The sequence below is a fragment of the Elephantulus edwardii genome, unplaced genomic scaffold (assembly GCF_000299155.1).
Source record: "Elephantulus edwardii isolate Elephantulus edwardi_28Jun2011 unplaced genomic scaffold, EleEdw1.0 scaffold00021, whole genome shotgun sequence".
Classification (NCBI taxonomy): Eukaryota; Metazoa; Chordata; class Mammalia; order Macroscelidea; family Macroscelididae; genus Elephantulus; species Elephantulus edwardii.
Genome location: NW_006399771.1, coordinates 2,586,240 through 2,605,211, shown reverse-complemented (window position 1 = coordinate 2,605,211; position 18,972 = coordinate 2,586,240). Strand labels below are relative to the sequence as shown.

The 18,972-nt window shown below is 43.4% G+C and overlaps 1 protein-coding gene across 5 annotated transcripts in view; it reads left to right on the top strand.

Annotated features, from left to right (window-relative positions):
- The window catches only part of GNAO1 (guanine nucleotide binding protein (G protein), alpha activating activity polypeptide O), a 240,976-nt gene that overhangs the window by 109,978 nt on the left and 112,026 nt on the right, over positions 1-18,972 (top strand). For all 5 annotated transcript variants that reach the window (XM_006882516.1, XM_006882518.1, XM_006882519.1 and 2 more), the window contains exon 3: positions 9,881-10,022. In XM_006882516.1, the coding sequence (XP_006882578.1) occupies positions 9,881-10,022 (142 nt within the window). The remainder of the gene's footprint in view (positions 1-9,880; positions 10,023-18,972) is intronic.

Here is an 18,972-nt window from a genome sequence, read left to right as displayed (position 1 = left end):
CTTTTCTCAAAGATTAAATGAGATGATGCATGTAATACTTAATATGGAGGGTAATGCCTCAAACATTAGTTATTATTATGCTTTTTTTTATCCCATAACTGAAGGAAGCTATATTTGGAGAATTTTGGCTTTAGAGTTATTTTTGTTACTAATGTTATGTTGTTATACGCTGTCTAGTCGCCTATAACTCACATAGTGACCCTATGAACAATGGATCTGCCCTGTTCTGTACTGTCCCCATCATCTCTGATATACTTGTTAGCATTATTATAGTCGCTGTGTCGATCCATCGTGTTAAGGGCCTTCCTATCTTATGATGACCCTCTACCTTTCTAAGCATGATGTCTTTTTCCAGAGACTGGCCCTTTGAAACAATAAGCCCAAAGTACATGAGATGAAGCTTTACTGTCCTTGCCCCTGAGAAGCACCTGGTTGCTCCAAGACATACTTGCTTGTGTTTTTGTTAGTCCATGAGATATTCAGTATTCTTCTCCAACACTACAACGCTAAGGCATTGATTATTCTTCTGTCATCCTTAGTCACTGATCAACTGTCATAGCAGGTAATTGAAAAGAGCTCAGGTGCACCTTAACCTTAAAACTAACATCATCGCTCTTTACCACTTTGGAGGGCTCCTTGACAGCAGATTTTTCCCAGTGCGACGCATTGTTTTATTTCTTGACTGCTGCTACCCTGATTGTTGATTTTGGATCCCAGTAAGATAAAATCACTGACAATTGTCAAACTTCTCTCCGTCTATCCTGATGCTGCCTCATGGCCCAATAGTGAGAATTCTTATTTTCTTGATTTTGAGATGTATTCCATATTGAAACCTGTCATCTTTGATCTTCTGAAACAAGCCTTTTAAATCCTCCCCACTTTCAACGACCTTGCTCGTATCATTTGCATTACAGAGGTTGTTGATGACTCTCTAATCCTGCTGCACTTTCTTCTTCAGACAGTCCAGCTTCTCAAATTATTTGCTGAGCAATAGACTGAACAGGTATGGAGAAAGGAGACAGCCCTGACGCATACCTTTCTGTTTTATTTTTTTAATATAAACTGTTTCTTTTATACTGGTTCACTTACACAGTTCGCGTACATTATTTTTCACACGGATCTTTGCATTTCCTTAACCCATCCCTTCCTCCACCCCTCAAATTGTGTGACCCACCCATCCTCACCCCTGTGCTCCTCCCCTCCCCCCATTAGAGCCTCATACACATTTTCATAATTATCTGTTTCTACAATAACGGCCTTATACAATATTTGTCCTTGTGAGACTAAGTTAGTTCACTTAGCGTAATGTTCTCTAGTTCCTCTTAAGTTAGATGGTGATTTACAGAAGAATCATTATACCTGCGTGCTGCACAGTATTCCCTTGTGTGAATGTACCATAATTTCTCAATCCCTTCGATTGTGGTTGGACATTTGTGTTCTTTCCATGTTCTTGTGATAGTGAATAACGCTGCTATGAACATTGGGGTACAAGTCTCCTTTTGTGCCTCCATTCTCAGGTTCTCTGTGTATATTCCAAGCAGTGGTCACTGTTCTTGATTTTAAACCATGCAGTATTCACTTGTTGTGTTCAGACAACAGCCTCTTGATCTAGGTATAGGTCTCACATGAGCTCAATTTTATGTTCTGAGAAGAGAAAGGAAACCTGGGGGCCGAGTCTGTAGGGAATTGCACTGTTAACGGGCCACATCATAGAGAGGGCTCTGTTGGCCCAGTGAACAGAAAGTGATGCTACCAAGCCAAAGGTGGGTGATTTTAATCTGCGGCCCCCAGGACTGGTTTTAATTGTTTTTGGTTAAACATTCTTCTAAGTGGTAAAGCACTGGTCTGTCCATTTTCTATACAGAGGTAACTCGTGGTTGCTGTGATGCTAAACACTGTGAAACTGATGTGTCAAATGTGATAATGGTTACCCCTGGTGGACAGTATTTTGTAGAGCTCCCCTATTAAAACAGACTTGGAAGAAGGAGTGACATCCACTTCTGAAATAGCTTGCCTCCAGAAACCCTATGAACTTGGAGAAACAATGAAAGTTATACACGTGTTCAGGTCTTTAGTTCATAGTCATCTACAACTCGATAGCACTTAACAACAACAACAATGGCCACATACAAGAAAAGTGAGCAGTTCTGTTTATAGGCTTAGAAACTCAATAGAGGGTCAACTATGATTTTTTTCTGAATTGACCACAAATGAGATGAGATGATGTCTGTTTATAAACATACTTGTTAAGTGAAAGGTATTATATGTTTATTCTTTATAACAATTCTTAATGGATGAGAAAACCAAGACCCAAGGAATAAGATAATATATACACAGGGCCAATTGGCAGTATCATGACAGACGGTGAAGAGATTGATATTAACAGCTTCAGTTTGCTTGACTTCACAATCAACACTCTTGCTACCAGCAGCCAGGAAATTAAAAGACAAATTGCATTAGGAAAGTCTACTATTTAGGACCGCTCCAGAGAACTGAAAAGCAACAGTGTCAGTCTGGAGACTAAGGTGTGTCTGATCCAGGCCATAGTCATCGCAATTTCTTACTATGCGTCAGAGAGCTAGACAATTCCTAGGAATGATAGGAGAATTTATGCCTTTGAGCTGTGGTGCTGGAGAATAGTACTGAATATACCATGGACTGCTAGGAGAACAAACAGTTTCATCTTAGAGAGGGTGAAACCAGACTGCTCCTTGCAAGCAAGGATTCTGAAGCTTCGCTTGACATACTTTGGACATGTTGCAAGGAGGGACCGGTCCTTGGAGAGGGTCGTCACGCTTGGGAGCGTAGAGGAACAGTGCAAGAGAGGAAGACCATCGATGAGACGGATTGATTCAGTGACTGGGGTAATGGGGGTAGATATGTCAGAGACAATAAGGTTGGCACAAGATAGATCAGGGTTCAGAGCTATTGTACATAGGATCACTATGAGTTGCAAGCGACTCGACATATAACAACAACCACCAAAGGCAAAGAGCCCGTCAGTTGAAGACTTGGTACCCTGGTACCTGAGCCCATCAATGGTTAGTCAGGTCTTTCTTATTCCCAAACTTGGTCCACTCCTGCCTCTCTTGATGGAAGGTAGCTAGAAAACAAAGGTGCTTTATTTGATACTATCAAGGTCTTTCCCTGATATCTTGTTGGGGTTTATTTCCTTTTCATCAGAAAAGAAAAGAGAAGAACTATGGCATGACGGGGGGGGGGGGGATGCTGGAAAGACAGACACTTATATGTTTGTATGACTTATTTCTGAGAGGTAGGGTGATGAGTAATACTTCCTCCTGGTGTCCTGTGTAGTCTAAACTTCCTATCATTGAGTACATGTTCTTTGTAATCTGGTGGTAATCAGGGTGAGGTGGTAAGGAATGCTATAAAATTCTACCCTGGAGCAGGAGACTTTATTTTAAGCTGATTAAAGCCAACGTGAACAAGTTGTAGAATGCTAAATACTCATTTCAAGAATTACACACAGACACACACACACACACACACACACACACACACTGCACCATTTCTACAAATATCAGTAAAAATCTCTTTATCTTGATCCATCCCAAGTGCAGACAATGACCTGTTAGATGATATTCTTCCTAATTCTACCTATGGTCTGAGGTGTGGTAGCAGAGCTTCTGAGCTTGATGACCTAGGTTCAGTTCCTGATTCGAAGACTTCCCTCCTGAGAGACAGTGATCCAAGTACTTAATCTCACTCAGCCTCAACTCCTCTTCTGGTAAAGGAATATATTTAAGACCTGTTTTCCCTACTTCATTAGGTGGATATGAGGATCAATAATGCATGAGTGTGATAAGCGGTAGTCCCATTTCTATCCCAGTAGAAGGGAATCTTGTAGTAGCCAAAGGTTTAGAGAGCATTCCTAGGATGGTGGGACCTCTTGATCTAAAAGCAAGAGAAATCTATTGTTCTGGCAACTCTGGGAAAAGTCTATGGCACAGGAGGAAATGAATAGCACAACCTCCTTTAACTACCAGGTCACGCAAAGTGTCCCACAAGACTAGGAAGACTGGAAAACAATTGCCATTCTTAATTTAAAAAAAAAAATTCTTTCTCTAGCAATATACATCTTAATTAAAAAAAAATACATCTTAATTATTTATAAATGTTGTACCACTTTGATTATAATATGTTAAATATATCAACAACAAGAGATTAATTGCATTGGGAAAGTCAGCCGTCAGGGACCTCTCCAGAGTACTGAAGAGCAACGACGTCGGTCTGGAGACTAAGGTGCACCTGATACAGGCCATAGTCTTTGCAATGGCATGCTATGCGTCAGAGAGCTGGACAATGACTAGGGATGATAGAAATAGAATTTATGCCTTTGAGCTGTGGTGTTGGAGAAGAGTGTTAAATGTACCATGGACTGTCAGGAGAACAAACAGATTCGTCCTGAAGTGGGTGAACCTGGACTTCTCCTTGGAGGCAAGAATTCTGAAGCTTCATCTGACATACTTTGGACATGTTACAAGGAGGGACCAGTCCTTGAAGAGGGACATCATGTTTGGGAGAGTGGAGGGACAGCACAATAGAGTAAGACCCTCGATGAGATGGAGTGATTCAGTCACTGGGATAATAGTAGGTGTGTCAGAGACAGTAAGGTTGGCACAGGATAGAGCAGGGTTTAGGGATCTTGTACATAAGGTCAAAGTGACTCAATGGCACATAACAACAACAACAACAATAATATAATTTTACCTTCATATTCTTGTGCTATTCTTATGTAAGTTTTACTTTTTGCTGTATTTTAAACATCAGAAAATATTTTCCATCCTTTTTTTTCTCTCTCTGACTTATCTTGAATAGTCTATTGGTCTGTTTTCAAGCTTACCAGTGTGCAATTAATCCTATCTGTTGAAATTTTTATTTTTAGATTCAATGTTAGTATATTTTCATCTCTTAATGCTCCATTTTTCTATTTTATATCTTTCTCTTTGGGTTAATCTTCATGTTTTGTTTTGTTTTTTGGGTTGTTGGGTTTTTTTTATGTTTTTCTTTAGCATCTTTAAAATATTCAAGATTTGTTGTTGGCATGACATACAGTCAGCTCTAACTCATAGTAACCCAGGGTACAATAGACCAAACATTTTTCAAGCCTGTGCCAACCATCCTTACCATCTCTGTTGTTTTCTTCATTTACTGACCTCTGTGTTTCCCAGCATGGTGTCTTTCTCCAGGGACTGGCCAACATAGAGAATATCCAAAGATTATCAGATGAAGTTTCACCATTGTCTCTGAAGAACATTCTGCCTGCACTTCAGCTAAGATAGATGTGTTTGCGTTTTTGAAAGTTCATGGTATGCTCAGTATTCTTTGCCAATAACACAATTTAAAGCCATCAATTCTTCTTCAGTCTTTATGTATACAGTGGTCCAATTGTCACATATCTTGGACTGGGTTCTCTATAGAGGCAAAACCACTGAGAGAGAAAAGAGAAAGAGAGAGATTTATCTCAAGGAAATGACTCGCATGATTACAAAGGGTTGTAAGTCCCAAGTCAAGCAGTGAGATGTCAGGCTGGAAGTTTATAACTACAGAGGCTGATAAGTCTAAAATCAGCAGTTAAGATACTCAGTTATTGAGGCTGACAGATTCCAAGTCCACAGGTAACAAAGCAGGCTGCCTATTCAAGTCCCTAAAACTGGCCATCAGAAAACAGAGGAGGGGCTAAAAAAAAACAAAAACTGTGATCTCTGCCAGAACATCGTATATATTGGATACATGCCACATCCCTGAGGAAACTCCCCTTATAGGTGATTGGCTGATCACATGTCATCTTACTTTCCCAATGCAATCTTCGGATTTCCTGGTTGCTGGTGCCAAGAGTGTTGATTGAGGGGAGCTCTGGTGGCCTAGTGGCAAGAAGCTGCACTGCAATGCCAGAGGTACACGGTTCAAATCCAACAGATGCTCTGCTGGAGAAGGAGGTGCAATATTCTCCTGTACCAGTCAGATCTGATTTGATGGTACATGCACACAAAATAATAAAAAAAGTTAAAAAAAATAGAGTGTTGATTGTGGAAACAGGCTAGCTGAAGTTACCAACAATCTCAATCTCTTCTCCGTCCATCATGAAGCTGCTAATTCGCCCAGTGGTGAGAATCTTTGTTCTTTCAATCCATGTTGAAGACTACAGTCCTTGACCTTCTACAGCAAATGCCTCTTGTCCTCTTCAGTTTCATCAAGCGAGGTTGTGTCTTCTTCATAACACATGTTGTTGATAAGTCTTCCTCCAATCCTGATGCTACATTCCCCCTCATAAAGTCCAGCCTCGTGAATGATCTGTTTTGCATATAGATTGAAAAGATATGGAGATAGGATGCATCTGTGACGCACAGCAAGATTCAGGATCAGGAAAAGTGTGCGTCAGGAAAGCACCCTATCTCCACCCTGCTTTTATTACATTGAGATATAATCTGTACTAAAGCATCTTTTATCTTCAACAGTAAGTACTGCAGATCTTGTTTGCTATCAACAAGAAGGTAGTGCCATCTGTATATTGCAGGTTGTTGATCAATCTTCCTCTGATCTGGACGCCACATTCTTCTTGGGTTGTTTGCTCAGGATACATATGGGACATGTATGCTCAAAGCATTGATGCACCCTCTTCCTCATGTAAACACATGCAGTAACCCCTTCTCTTCTAAAGACTTCAACTTGTATGTGCAGATTCTGCACGAGCATACTTATGTGTCTGGAATAAACGTAAATATTCATGTATGTATGCATCATTTGGTTATATATCTAGTATTGGATTGCTGGATCATAAGATGATTCTGTTTCTCACTTTTTGAGGGCTCACCATACCATTTTCTTTCGTACTTGTAACTGCATGTCATTAAAGTTCTGCGAGAGTTGTGCTTTGTCTGAAAGTTGTTTGATCTCCCAGCTGTTGAAATCTCACTTTACTCACCCTGGTGCACAGTTAGAGACCCATGAACATCCCCATTCGCATCTCCAGAGCGTTTTCTTTTTTGTAGTGGCCTCCTCTCTGTCTGTCCTCTACCATATAAATTCCAGAAACGCAAGCCTTCCTGACCTCTGATCTTTAACTCTTCAGCTCCCTGAGACCACAGCACTCAGCTTGGATTCTTCCTCCTGGTGCTTGGAACTGCCTCTGGGCAGAAAGCCAAAACAACCACAGGGCCCATCTTGTTTATTTCCGTTCTCTCAGAGTTCACTGCCGGCTGCTATTCACTGATGTTTGGAAGCACTCCTTTCAGATATTTTTCCAGTTTTTAGCAGTGCAAGCAGTGCAAGCTGACAATTCCTTTGAGATCTCTCTGGGGTGCCACCCTAATGGTTTGAACTGGTTACATACTCCCTCCATAGTGGACTTGTGGCTAATAAAAAGATCATGAAGAGGGAGCTCTGGTGGCCTAATGGCAAGAAGCTGCACTTCAGTCCCAGAGGCACATGGTTCGAATCCACCAGATGCTCTGCTGGAGGAGGGGCAGTCTCCTCCTGTACCAGTCAGATCCAGTTTGACAGTACACACACACAAAATAATGAAATAAAATAAAAATTTAAAGACCACGAAGAGTCACTCAAGACATTCTGGTCTGCCTCTTAGAGAAACTAAGTAAGAGACCAGACAGGGAGATAATAGACATAGAACAATGGTAATTACACAATGGTAATTAATCATATAAAATATAAAGTATAGGTACAAAACAAGATGTATATGGATAATTATGAGCAAAGCAATAAAGAATTTTTTAAAATAAATATAGACTAAAGTGGACCTAAAAAAAAAAAATCCGGGGAGCTCTGGTGGCCTAGCGGCAAGGAGCTGCAACTACAATCCCAGAGGCGAACTGTTCGAATCCACCAGATGCTCTGCCGGGGAAGGAGGGACAATCTCCTCCTGTACCAGTCAGATCTGATTTGATGGTACACGCACACAAAAATAATAAAAAATTTAAAAAAATCCAACACCAAGTCAAATTTTGAAACACGCTTTATTAGCACCCATTAAATGATAATAAATAAAATGCAGTATAACCATATAGTAAAATATTACTTGATAACAAGGAGGAATGAAGTATCGATACGTAGTATCGATAGGGAGCTCTGGTGGCCTAGTGGCAAGAAGCTGTGCTGCGATCGCAAATGCACACTGTTCAAATCCGCCAGCGGCTCTGCAGGGGAGAGATGGACAAACTCCAGGCTATTAAGTGCCTCTGAAAACCCACTAGAGCGTCAGCAGTGAGTCGGATTTGACTCACCAGCACACACCAATAACAACACCATATTAATGGCTCTTGGAAACATTATCCCAAATGGGGTGAAGCAGTCACAAAAGATTCCATGATATCATTTAATATGAAATTCTAGAATAGGGAAATTGATAGAAACAGAACTGAGATTCGTGGTTGCCTAGGACTGGGGATGGGGGAGTGCAGCAGTTTTTTGGAGGGACAGAATATTCCAAAATTGTGTCATGGTGATGGTTGCATAAGCTTGTGGATGTTCTAAAAAAAAAAAAAGGAATTGTATACTTTAACTGGGGAGGTTGCATGGTGTATGAATTGAATCTCCAGAAAGCTATCTTTAAGAGAAATTATTCATGATTTCTCTTGTTCTGGAGGGAATGAAGGAATGGTGAGGGACTTTGATGAGATGGAAGAAGTCTTGGCTGTTGTGTATTGATATGTGTACACCTTACAACTAATGTGCCATGTTGGACTGACATGAGCTTTTGAAATCCTGTGCTCTTTCTCAATTACTTATCAGTTCTAAGATGCTTCTTGCAACGCTGTGGTTTAATGCAAGGCTGAAGTCCCGTCTCCCGGGTTTTGTCCTTTCTGGATCGTTGCCAGCCATGAGCACGTGTTGATTGGCCCCCATCTGCAGGGTGCAGGGGGATGGAACTGGGGAACAGGACTGGAGGCCATGACACCTTGCCAGCCCCAACCTTCAAGGAACCTGCAGGCAGGAAGGAGGGCAGGGGCTGCCACCTGGCCTGTAAGGGCTGTGACGCCACATTTATGTCCTCTGTGTCACTGTGAATAAAGGTTAACTCGGAAGTTCAATCTCATCTCAGGTGGGAAGAGTTGACTTTTCTCTATCTGGTTGGTTGTGCGTTTTAAGGGAGTTGTCCTGCCTTCATAAGCAGCATTGTAAGCTTTCTGTGAAAGCAATTTGTATTACTTATGGCAAAGTGAGTGATGGGAATAGAACTTCATCAGCTAGTTCTTCTGTAAGTTCGCTACCTCTTCCCCCCTCCCCGTGTCACCACTTTTCAATTATTATTGCCTTTTAATATCAGTATCTATAAATCTGATCTTTATTTGTCTTTGGAGGTTGGAAATATTACATATAAGCTTACAGATATATTTTAACATTCTGTGTAGTACATATTTCTAAAAATAAAATGTATAAAAAGAAAAAACCCAGATGGCAAGAAGTGTGGTTCATCACAATATGTCCTAATATGGGAACTACCTATATTCATTTGCATATATTTTACAGGAATTACAGCAGTCTGCTCCTGAGGGAATTTTTAAGCTAAGGCCCTGAACTTTACTTAGAAATGCTATATGCCCTTCGTGTTCTAAGGGGGTTCACATACTGGTGGTAACACTCTGTTGGCTCTTATTTCTCTGACTGTTTTGAGAGGATGCATTTTTTTTTCTCCAGACAGACAGACATTCTGTGTTTCAGAGAACTCTTAAGTCATTCAGGTAGTCCACCAGGTTGTATGGTATTAATGCAGCAACGTGTTAGTTACCTGGACTCCAAATTAGGCTGAGGTCCTGGTCCTGGGAGCTTCGCATAGCCGATGCCTCTCTGTGTTGAGAGGAGACAGCACGCTCATCAGATTTCATATGTGATTTTCCTTTAGGATCATCCATGAAGACGGCTTCTCTGGAGAAGATGTGAAGCAATACAAGCCTGTTGTCTACAGCAACACCATCCAGTCCCTGGCAGCCATTGTCCGGGCCATGGACACTTTGGGCATTGAATATGGTGACAAGGAGAGAAAGGTAGGCCCTTTGACCCATGGACACTGTTTCCTCACTGACTCCTTTTTAACATGCCAGGCTGACTTAAAGGAATGACAGGCTGTTGTCCTGGTTATAAGACACAAGGTAGAGCCACCAAGTGAAGCCGATCTGTCAAGGGATTTGACAAATACAGTCAAATAGGCTTCTAAATCACTAATAAAGACCATGGTTGCAGAATTCAGGAGAGGTGTTTTGTTTTGTTAAAAAAAAGAAATTATTCTTTTGTGTATGTGTACCATCAAATCAAATCTAACTGGTACAGGAGGAGATTGCCCCTCCTTCTCCAGCAGAGCATCTGGTGGATTCGAACAGTGTACCTCTGGGATTGAAGTGCAGCTTCTTGCCACTAGGCCACCAGCGCTTCAGGAGAGGTTTTCGATAGAAGAGAATGAATCTGATGATGTTCTAAATTGGGAACGTTTTAACACTGTACAAGTTTGTACAATTAACTTGAAAAGGAAAAAAAAATTTGTTAAACGAATCAGTCCTACCTGGCCACTGTTTCCAATCCTTAGAAGAATGTTCCTTCCTTGTGAGGGTTAATGAGGTTTATCTGAATTGACTGTCATTGTGTCTTCAGGGAAAGTGGGTTCTGCTTCTCCCAAGTGAACCAGGGGGGCTGGGGGCTGGTTTTCCTGTAGAAATTCAATGTCCCACAGCAGGGACTGTTTTTCAGTCATGTTGCCAGGCATCTGGTAAGTGGTCAGTGGAATTAAGTATATAAAAGCCTCTATTTGCAAACATTTGCATTAACTGTAGACGGAACTGTGTATACAACTACCCAGGCCAGGCTAAATGGAAGAGAGGGAGGGAAGGAGGGGGAGGGAGGAAGAAGAAGAGGAGGGAGAGGGAAACAGGCTCAGAGATTTGCCAAGCTCTTTGTCCTTATTGAGACCCTGAGTCCCTGGGACCCCAGACATGGAGAGGTGGAGCAGGTGGAGGTCTCCCAAAGAAGCCAGCGCCGTGGGGGTGGCATCTGGGAAGACCAGATTGTCACCAAATACCTCCTCACATCATAGGGCTACACTCACTTTCATAGTATAATGGTAACTGTGACAATAAAAACAGCTATTGCTTAGGGAGCACTGACTAGCAGCCTGGGCCCTGCAGTGGCCCTTCTGGACTGACACCACTAGTCCCCCAGTTACTGCGTGATTGGTTGTGAATTTGTCACTTAGCCCATCTTTGCCGAGAATCCCTCCCTACCAGGAACTTGGCTTGATGGTGAGGAGTGACATCCCAACACAGTGGCCTTTGAGTCCACCAGCTGCTCTGAGGGAGAAAGAGACGCAATCTGCTCCCCTGGGACGTACAGCCTCTGAAAACTTGCTGGAGGGTCAGCTATGAATGAGTCGGTTCAGACTCGAAAGCACGTTAACAACCACGAGGACAATGGCTTTCACGCTCTCTGAGCCTGATAAATCATCTGTGACAGACAGCTCCAAATGTAAAACGTAACATGCTGGGCACAAAATCCTGCTTGCAGTGATGCAGAGAGACATACCCCTTCCGGGCGCTGGCAAGGCCTGGGGAATTCTGAGCTTGACGGTGTGTCCGAGGCCAGCCTGGGAAAGGAACTGAGGGCTCTGTTCTTCAGTCTTGGTTCCCTTAAGCAGTCAATCGCTGAAGGCTCACTAGGTGCCAGACGTTGTACTGGTTACAGGGGATACAGAATCCAGCGCCGTGGGGGTGGCATCTGGGAAGACCAGATTGTCACCAAATACCTCCTCACATCACAGGGCTACATTCACTTCCATAGTAATGGCAACTGTGACAATAAAGACAGCTGTTGCTTAGGGAGCACTGACTAGCTGCCAGGCGCCTTGCTACTCCACACGTTGTATGTATTGATTCATTATCATTCACCTTGGCTTTAAAGTCCAGTGAAGGAAATGATGATCTGATCATTGAACACTGGACGGGTAACAGGCCTTTGATCTCCTTCTGTCCCCTTTTTTGCTAAGGAGAGACCCCTGTGGCAGCATCTCAAGTGCCATGATCAGCCTGGCACAACAGGCCCGTGTGTCCATAGTACAACCACGTATACACACGCCCACAGAAACTATGTGAGAGGTTGTCCAGGGTGGTGTGTGTTCAACCAGTCCCCCTTTCACCCACCTTTTTCTTCCTAACAATCCCCTGCCCGGTGATAAATCCAGACAAGCCTGTGTGACTTTGGAATGCTTTTCTCCTTCAGTTTTGAAAATCATTCATTGTTCCTGGAGAGATTCTTTCTGTGTGATTATCCTGTGTGATTATTTGAGAATTGCTAGGTCTGTGATATATTAAAGATCTTACTACTTACTACCCAGGGGCATCTTTCTAGCTGTTTCTACTCCGTGATATTTCCCAGTTGAGTCTGCCACCAAGTAGAGGGATGGGAAGGCTTCAGTGGAAAAGGAGAGAAGGAACAGAGTGAGGCTCTATGGACACAATAGAGTGTCTAGTCCTGGACCAGCCCCAGGGAGCATCCCTTATGAGGTAGCTAGAAAGGCCACTCAGTCGCCTCTTCCTCGTGTCCCATAAGGAGCGGGAAAGGGAAGCTAACCCCAGACTCAGACAACTAGAGCAAGTGTTTCCTGGAAGCAGATTGGCATGGGCTCACAAGTGTGTAAGACCTGGGTACTCCTCAGTCAGAGGGAACAGACACTGATGCTGCCTTCTTGATGGGTAGACAAAGCCTGAGATGACCACAGTGCCAGTCAATGGGGATGGCAGCTTAGATCTAAGAGCACCACGCATGCCCATTCCTGTTTCTTGTTCCCAGAGAGCTGCTTATGGAGACGTGCAGAGAGGTGGCAAACAAACTAACAGATTGACCCCAGAGGATAGTTAATACTGTGAAGGAGATCAAACAGGACGTTGAGAGAGACTAATTAAGGTAGTTTAGCTACAGCGGGTTATGTGCTCACAGAAGATACCCCTGTGGAAGGGACATTGTGATGAAACCATACCACAGAAGGAAACAGAAGGTTCCAAGCAAGCATCAGGGCCCTGAGGGAAGTATGTGACTGGTGATCCTGGTATTCAGGAAGGAAGAAGAGAAGGCCTCACCTGCCCTTGGGAGGGGAAGAGATTGGGCCTGAGGGTACTGGCTGCCCTCCGGTTAAGTCTGTCTCACAGCTTGTCTGTCAGTGTGCTGTACGGTGGTGCTGGCATGTGGCTGTGATGCTGACAGCAAGGCCACCAGGATCTCAAATACCAGCAGAGTCTTGTCACCCAGGGTGGAGAAGTTTCAGCTACACTTCCAGACTAAGACAGACTAAGAAGTAGGACTGGTCATCCACTTTGGAAATAACAGGCCTTTGAAGTCTACTGGACAATGGTAGATCTTTGTTGGGTATTAGGCCAGAAGATGGGCCACTCAGATTGGAGGGACTCAGAATGCAGCTGGGGAAGAACTGCTTCCTTGGAGTAGTGTCCACTGTTAGGATGCAATTGTAATGAAGTTTTCACCCCACGAAGGACTTTGATTTGCTGATGTTGCAAGATGCGAAATGAGGAGAAAGAGCTGCAAACGTGGCTAATAATTGGAACATTGAATGTGTCAGGTATGAATCTAGGAAAACTGGAATTTGTGAAAAACGTGAAATGGAATACATAGAGATCAATACCCTAGATATTAAAGGACTGAGATGGCCTGGTACTAGCCACTTTGTATCAACAATCACATGACCTGTTATGCCAAAAATGACAGTTTGAAGAGGAATGGTATGGCATTCATCGTCAAAAAGAGCATTTCAAGACTTACCCAAAAGTATGTGGTTCAAATCCACCAGCTGCTCCGTGGAAGACAGATGAGCAGTGTCCTCCCGTGTGAATTCTCCATCTCTGAGAACCCACTGTGAAGGTCAGCTTTGAATTGGTTTTGACTCAACAACACACAAAAACATCATCCTGAAGTACAGTGCTGTGACGGCTAGGATACTATCCGTGCACAGACACGGGAGTCCTGGTAATAGAACTATTATTCAAATATGCATATCTCACAAAAGCCAAATCTGAAGAAGTTTAAGACTTCCACCAACTTTTGCAGTCTGAAATTGATCGAACGTACAATCAAAGTGCATTAATAATAATTAGTGACTGGAATGCAAAAGTTGGAAACAGAGAACTGGTAGTTGGAAAATGCAGCCATGCCCTGGTTTTAGACTTATTCTTCCGGGGGTAATCTGAGCTGCAATGGTCAGGCGGTGAGTATGCAGTAGTGCAATGCTACCGCCCATACTTTGGGGTCTAGGGTTATTAGGGTCAGGTCTCCTGTCTGTGAGGGAGCTACTTTTAGAACCAAAATACCACAATCTTCTTAAAAATGGAAGAGTAGTTGCTAATTTTACTGAAAAGTCTCTTCCTAATAAGGGAAGTGGGGCCCCAGATATAATAAGTAAAGGGTGACTAATCAAAGTGTTGTTCCATGAGCAGGAGAGGAGGTGTAAAATAGCTTTTCTTTGGTTTTTCCATTGATCCCCAACACAGTTTGAGAGGAAGAGGAAGGCTGGCTGGCAAAAGAAGGCAACACAGAGAAAGAGGTTTACTTAATTAACAGACTAGACAAAGGTTTACAACAGCTTGTGAAGAGACCCCGGACTCCTCCAAATGGACAGTCAGGGTGGGGTCCAGGAGCGAGCCTCAGGCTTAGCATTCGGAATCAGTTGTTTCTGCCCAGAGCACTTGTGTATCTTTGGTGCTGTGGGCAGTGTTTGCCCAGTGGCCTGCATCGCCACACCAGGAGCAAATGAGGCTAACTTCTCTCCTCCCTCCCTTACATATATTACAGATCTAGGGGGCCCCTGTCTGCATTCCCTTATGACACGCCCCACTTGGCCTCCATTGCAGTAAGTTGCCGTGTGCCCTCATTTCACACCTGGGTCTGGGAGCTGAGCAGTTGCTGTCGCTCCGATTACTTTTGCCATTTGACGTCCTTTCCCAACTTCCTTGAGATCATGGTTATTGAAGACCAGAGTAGCTAGTTTTCCTCCTTCTTGAATTTTTTTTAATTGTAATAACTAGTTTTGGGGTTTTATTTCTGTTGTTTTCTTTATTACATTTTTATTATTTGTTTTATGTTTTATTTTATACTGGTTTACATACAAAAGTCATAAAGTTCTTATATGATCTTTTTCACACTGGTCTTTTGAGTAACTTGTTGTTTGGGGTTTTTTTGGTTGGTTTTTATTTTTAGAAGAGTTTGTTGTTTTATTGGTTGGTTTTTTAAAATTTTATTATTTTGTGTGTGTGTATCGTCAAATGGGATCTGACTGGTAGAGGAGGAGATTGTACCTCCCTCTCCTGCAGAACATCTGGTGGATTCGAACCTCCTGCCTCTGGGACTGCAGTGCAGCTCCTTGCCATTAGGCCACCAGAGTAGTAACTAGTTTTAATAATTCGTGAAAGTCTTCCTGAGGCACTGAGGGCACATGATTGAAGCTTCCTGCAGATATCTGGAGCTAACTGATGGGGTGCGGGGGTGGGGTGTGAGAGAAGGAGGGGTGGGGCTGGGAGAGAGAGAGAGAGAGAGGAATCTACCTTCTGCTGACTCATAATCTAACTTGGTGGTCACTGAAGGGCATCCACCAACTGCTGACTGACCACAAGCATGGAAGGCTGTGGGACTTTTCTCCCTTTTACCAGGTGACCTTTGCAAGTCTGAAAAAATTCACTAGCTTAACCTTCATTCCTTTTACTCATGAAAGTCAAGACTCAAGGAAACTTGCCAGTTCTTTAATGTTAGTGGGGAGAGGCTAAGCTATCATTTGTCTCTGACCATCACAGGGACAATCGAAGATGCAGGTCCCTGTAACTTGGCATTCTTGACCAGCTGACGTCACCAAGATTGTAGATGAGACACTAACTACAGCGCTACTTCTTGAAGGAAAGACAGCAAATCACAGATTAACATTATATCATCAATACAGTGAAACAAAGAGGGGTTGGGGGAGGGGGGTTTAGGTCTATCCCACCACAATTCACATTGCTGAGTGTAGGCATGCACTTAACCTTCATATCAACCTGTACTAAAGAAATTTGTTTGTTCTTTGGAGACCAATGCGTGAGTTGAACAGGATGCCTCTTGTCTCATGCCAGTTCCTTTACCAGAGGGCTGCAGAAACTTTGACCCCACCAAAGACACACCATTGCTGCTGGAGCTTGGGGTGGCCAAGGTGAGGGTGGAAGACTGGTCAAGCTGTGGGAGAGGCGGCCTGGCCCCTTGGGCTCCTGTGTACCCCAGCCAGGCCATTCACTCGTGGCCCCAGGATTTGGTTTATGCTGCTGCACTTGAAGGAAGGGTCCTTCCTGAGCAAGCACAGAAGGACTCCCTCCTATCAAACCACATTCTCTGCCTGAGAGCTGGTCACTGCAGTGCAAAGTGTGCCCCTGCTGGCTTCAGCCATGAGAGACGTTCCGCAGAATTGTCCAGCTCCTTTCTCTCTCTCTCCCCACCATCTTCCCTGTAGGACCTCTGGTGGGTGTGAGGTCCTGCAAGTGGAACCAAGGGTGGGGCTGGTGGGTGACCACCCTACTGCAACCAGCAGCTGACGGCTGAGTTGAATTCTCCACTCAGACCACATGGATGCTGTCCACAATGGCTTCCGGTCCTTTTGAGCTCTCTAATGAACCCCTTTTTTTTTTTTTTAGGAAAAAAGATTTGTCCTGGAAAGGGTTAAACCGGGTGGCTCCTTGTAGGCAAGGATTCTGAGGCTCCGTCTAACATACTTTGGACATGTTGTGAGGAGACACCGGTCCTTGGAGAGGGACAATCATGCTTGGGAGGGTGGAGGGACAGCGCAGGAGAGGAAGGCCCTCTATGAGGTGGATTGATTCAGTGACTGGGATAATTGGGATGGGAGTGTCAGAGACAGTGCGATTGGCACAGGACAGAGCGGAGTTTAGGGCTGTTGTACATAGGGTCGCTATGAGTCGCAAGCAACTCGACGGCACATAACAACAACAACAACAACAACGATGAACCCTTTGCTGTCTTTTTGCTTGGCTAGGTGACATGTCTTCACCACTTGGCCAAATGCTTATAAGCAGAGGATGACCCCAATTCTTCCTGCAACTTTAAGGACTCCTTTGCAGCTATTTCCTCATCAGTCTCAGACTTAACCACACAGAGCTTCACCCAGAATACCTTGGTGACCAGCATTTGCCTGCCTTTCTTTCCCTTCTCAACTCCTACACTCTGCAGTAGTTCTGAGAAACCTTGGGACATATTCAGAGCATCCCTGTATGAACCCATGGGTCCACATTCCTGTCAACTAAGTTAAGAAACCGTATATGGATGCCAAAGGCAGTCCTAGGATTTCCCCCAGGCACCCCCATTTGCCTCTCATATTTACTCCCTACCTGGGGGTCTTCTGGGGGGTTTTCAGTCTCCTGGATTTGAGCTGGCTTAATGATTGAGGCTTACGCCTCAGAGGGAAAGTCTCTTAAGGTTCCTGTTCACAGACTGAAAAACTGAACCAAAGACAGACATTGGCTTTGGTTTATTAGGAAAGTAAAACTTAACTAACCAGGGAGCTGGACCACAAGGATCTGAAAGCCAACAAGGGTGGAGGGAAGTAACCATTAAACTATTTATACCCTTACACAAACAGGCCACAAGACATAGTTAAGGAATGCATAGGCTGGTGGAATTCATAGCCTAAGGAGAAGCCATCATCTGCTTGAAGTTTACTGGCTAGAAACAAGGGCAAAGGTCAGTTGGCCCCAGAGCTATTTACTAAGATAAGAACGAAGAAAAAAAAGTCTAAAAAGAACTTGACTAATTCAGCCTAGATGTGGTCATTTGGGGGAGTAGTGTTTTTGTGTGTGTGTGTGTGTTTTAATAAACTACCATACACGCAGATCAGTGGAGAAGTTTCCAGCTTTTGTCCTTACAAGACTTTAAATCAGACATGCTGAAAGGCATGTGGATTCCAGTAGTTTCTACTATTTGGGCGGGTTACTTCATGCAGGGGTAATAAGGAGCGATACAGAGGCAGAGCGGTATAGGTTTTGAGAGTTCACAAGTACTTGGTGAATGTGGACGGTTCCTTTAAGGTTTTGGAGTTGTGCTTAGCAATGTATAACACGAGAAGGACTCTATTCTAGGACTTTGTTTCCTTTCTTTCATTTTTGCTGGAGGAGATCAGACTTAGATAGCTTGGTTCCACATAAGATACACAAAATTGGAAATTTGTGAAATTCCTGGTCATAAAAGGAAAATGCCAGGGGAACTCTGGTGGCCTAGTGGCAAGAAGGTGCACTGCAGTCCCAGCGGTTCGTGGCTCAAATCCACCAGATGCTAGAGAAGGAGGGGCAATCTCCTTCTATACCAGTCAGATCCCGTTTGATGGTACACACAGACAAATTTTTTTAAAAAGAGTATAAGGGACATCAGACCACCTGCTTTCCCTTTTGCTAAACTAAATTAACTAAAATAAGTTTAGTTGCAGAATGGTATTGTATATTAGAGATCCCTTAACAGGCCACTTTCACCATCTTCTAGCAAGGCTAGAAAACACCTCAATTAAGAATAAAGCAAAGGTGGGCCAGTGCGTGGCACTTAGTGGAGACAACTCCAGAAGAAGTGTGATCTTCTTATTGTTCAACCCCTCATATGACAATAGGACTCTCTGACTCCATATCAAGGTCAGCCTTACCACTTATGAAAAGGAAAATTCCAACTGCTTTAAACTTTAACTGGGTTCTGAATCACAGACTTTCTTATTTTCCTGTCTTTTTCCCTCTTTACATAATATGCTGAATCAAAGCATTTTTTTTTTTCATGAGACAGTTCAGATCAGGAAAACAAGCATTCAGTTAATGCAGGGATTCCAAGACCTTAAGAACACGGTCTAAGCGAGGGCTGCATGGTGGAGGGGACCAGGGGGAGTGTTTGTAAAACAATGAAAGAATCTTTTCTTTTACTTTTCCATAATTTTTG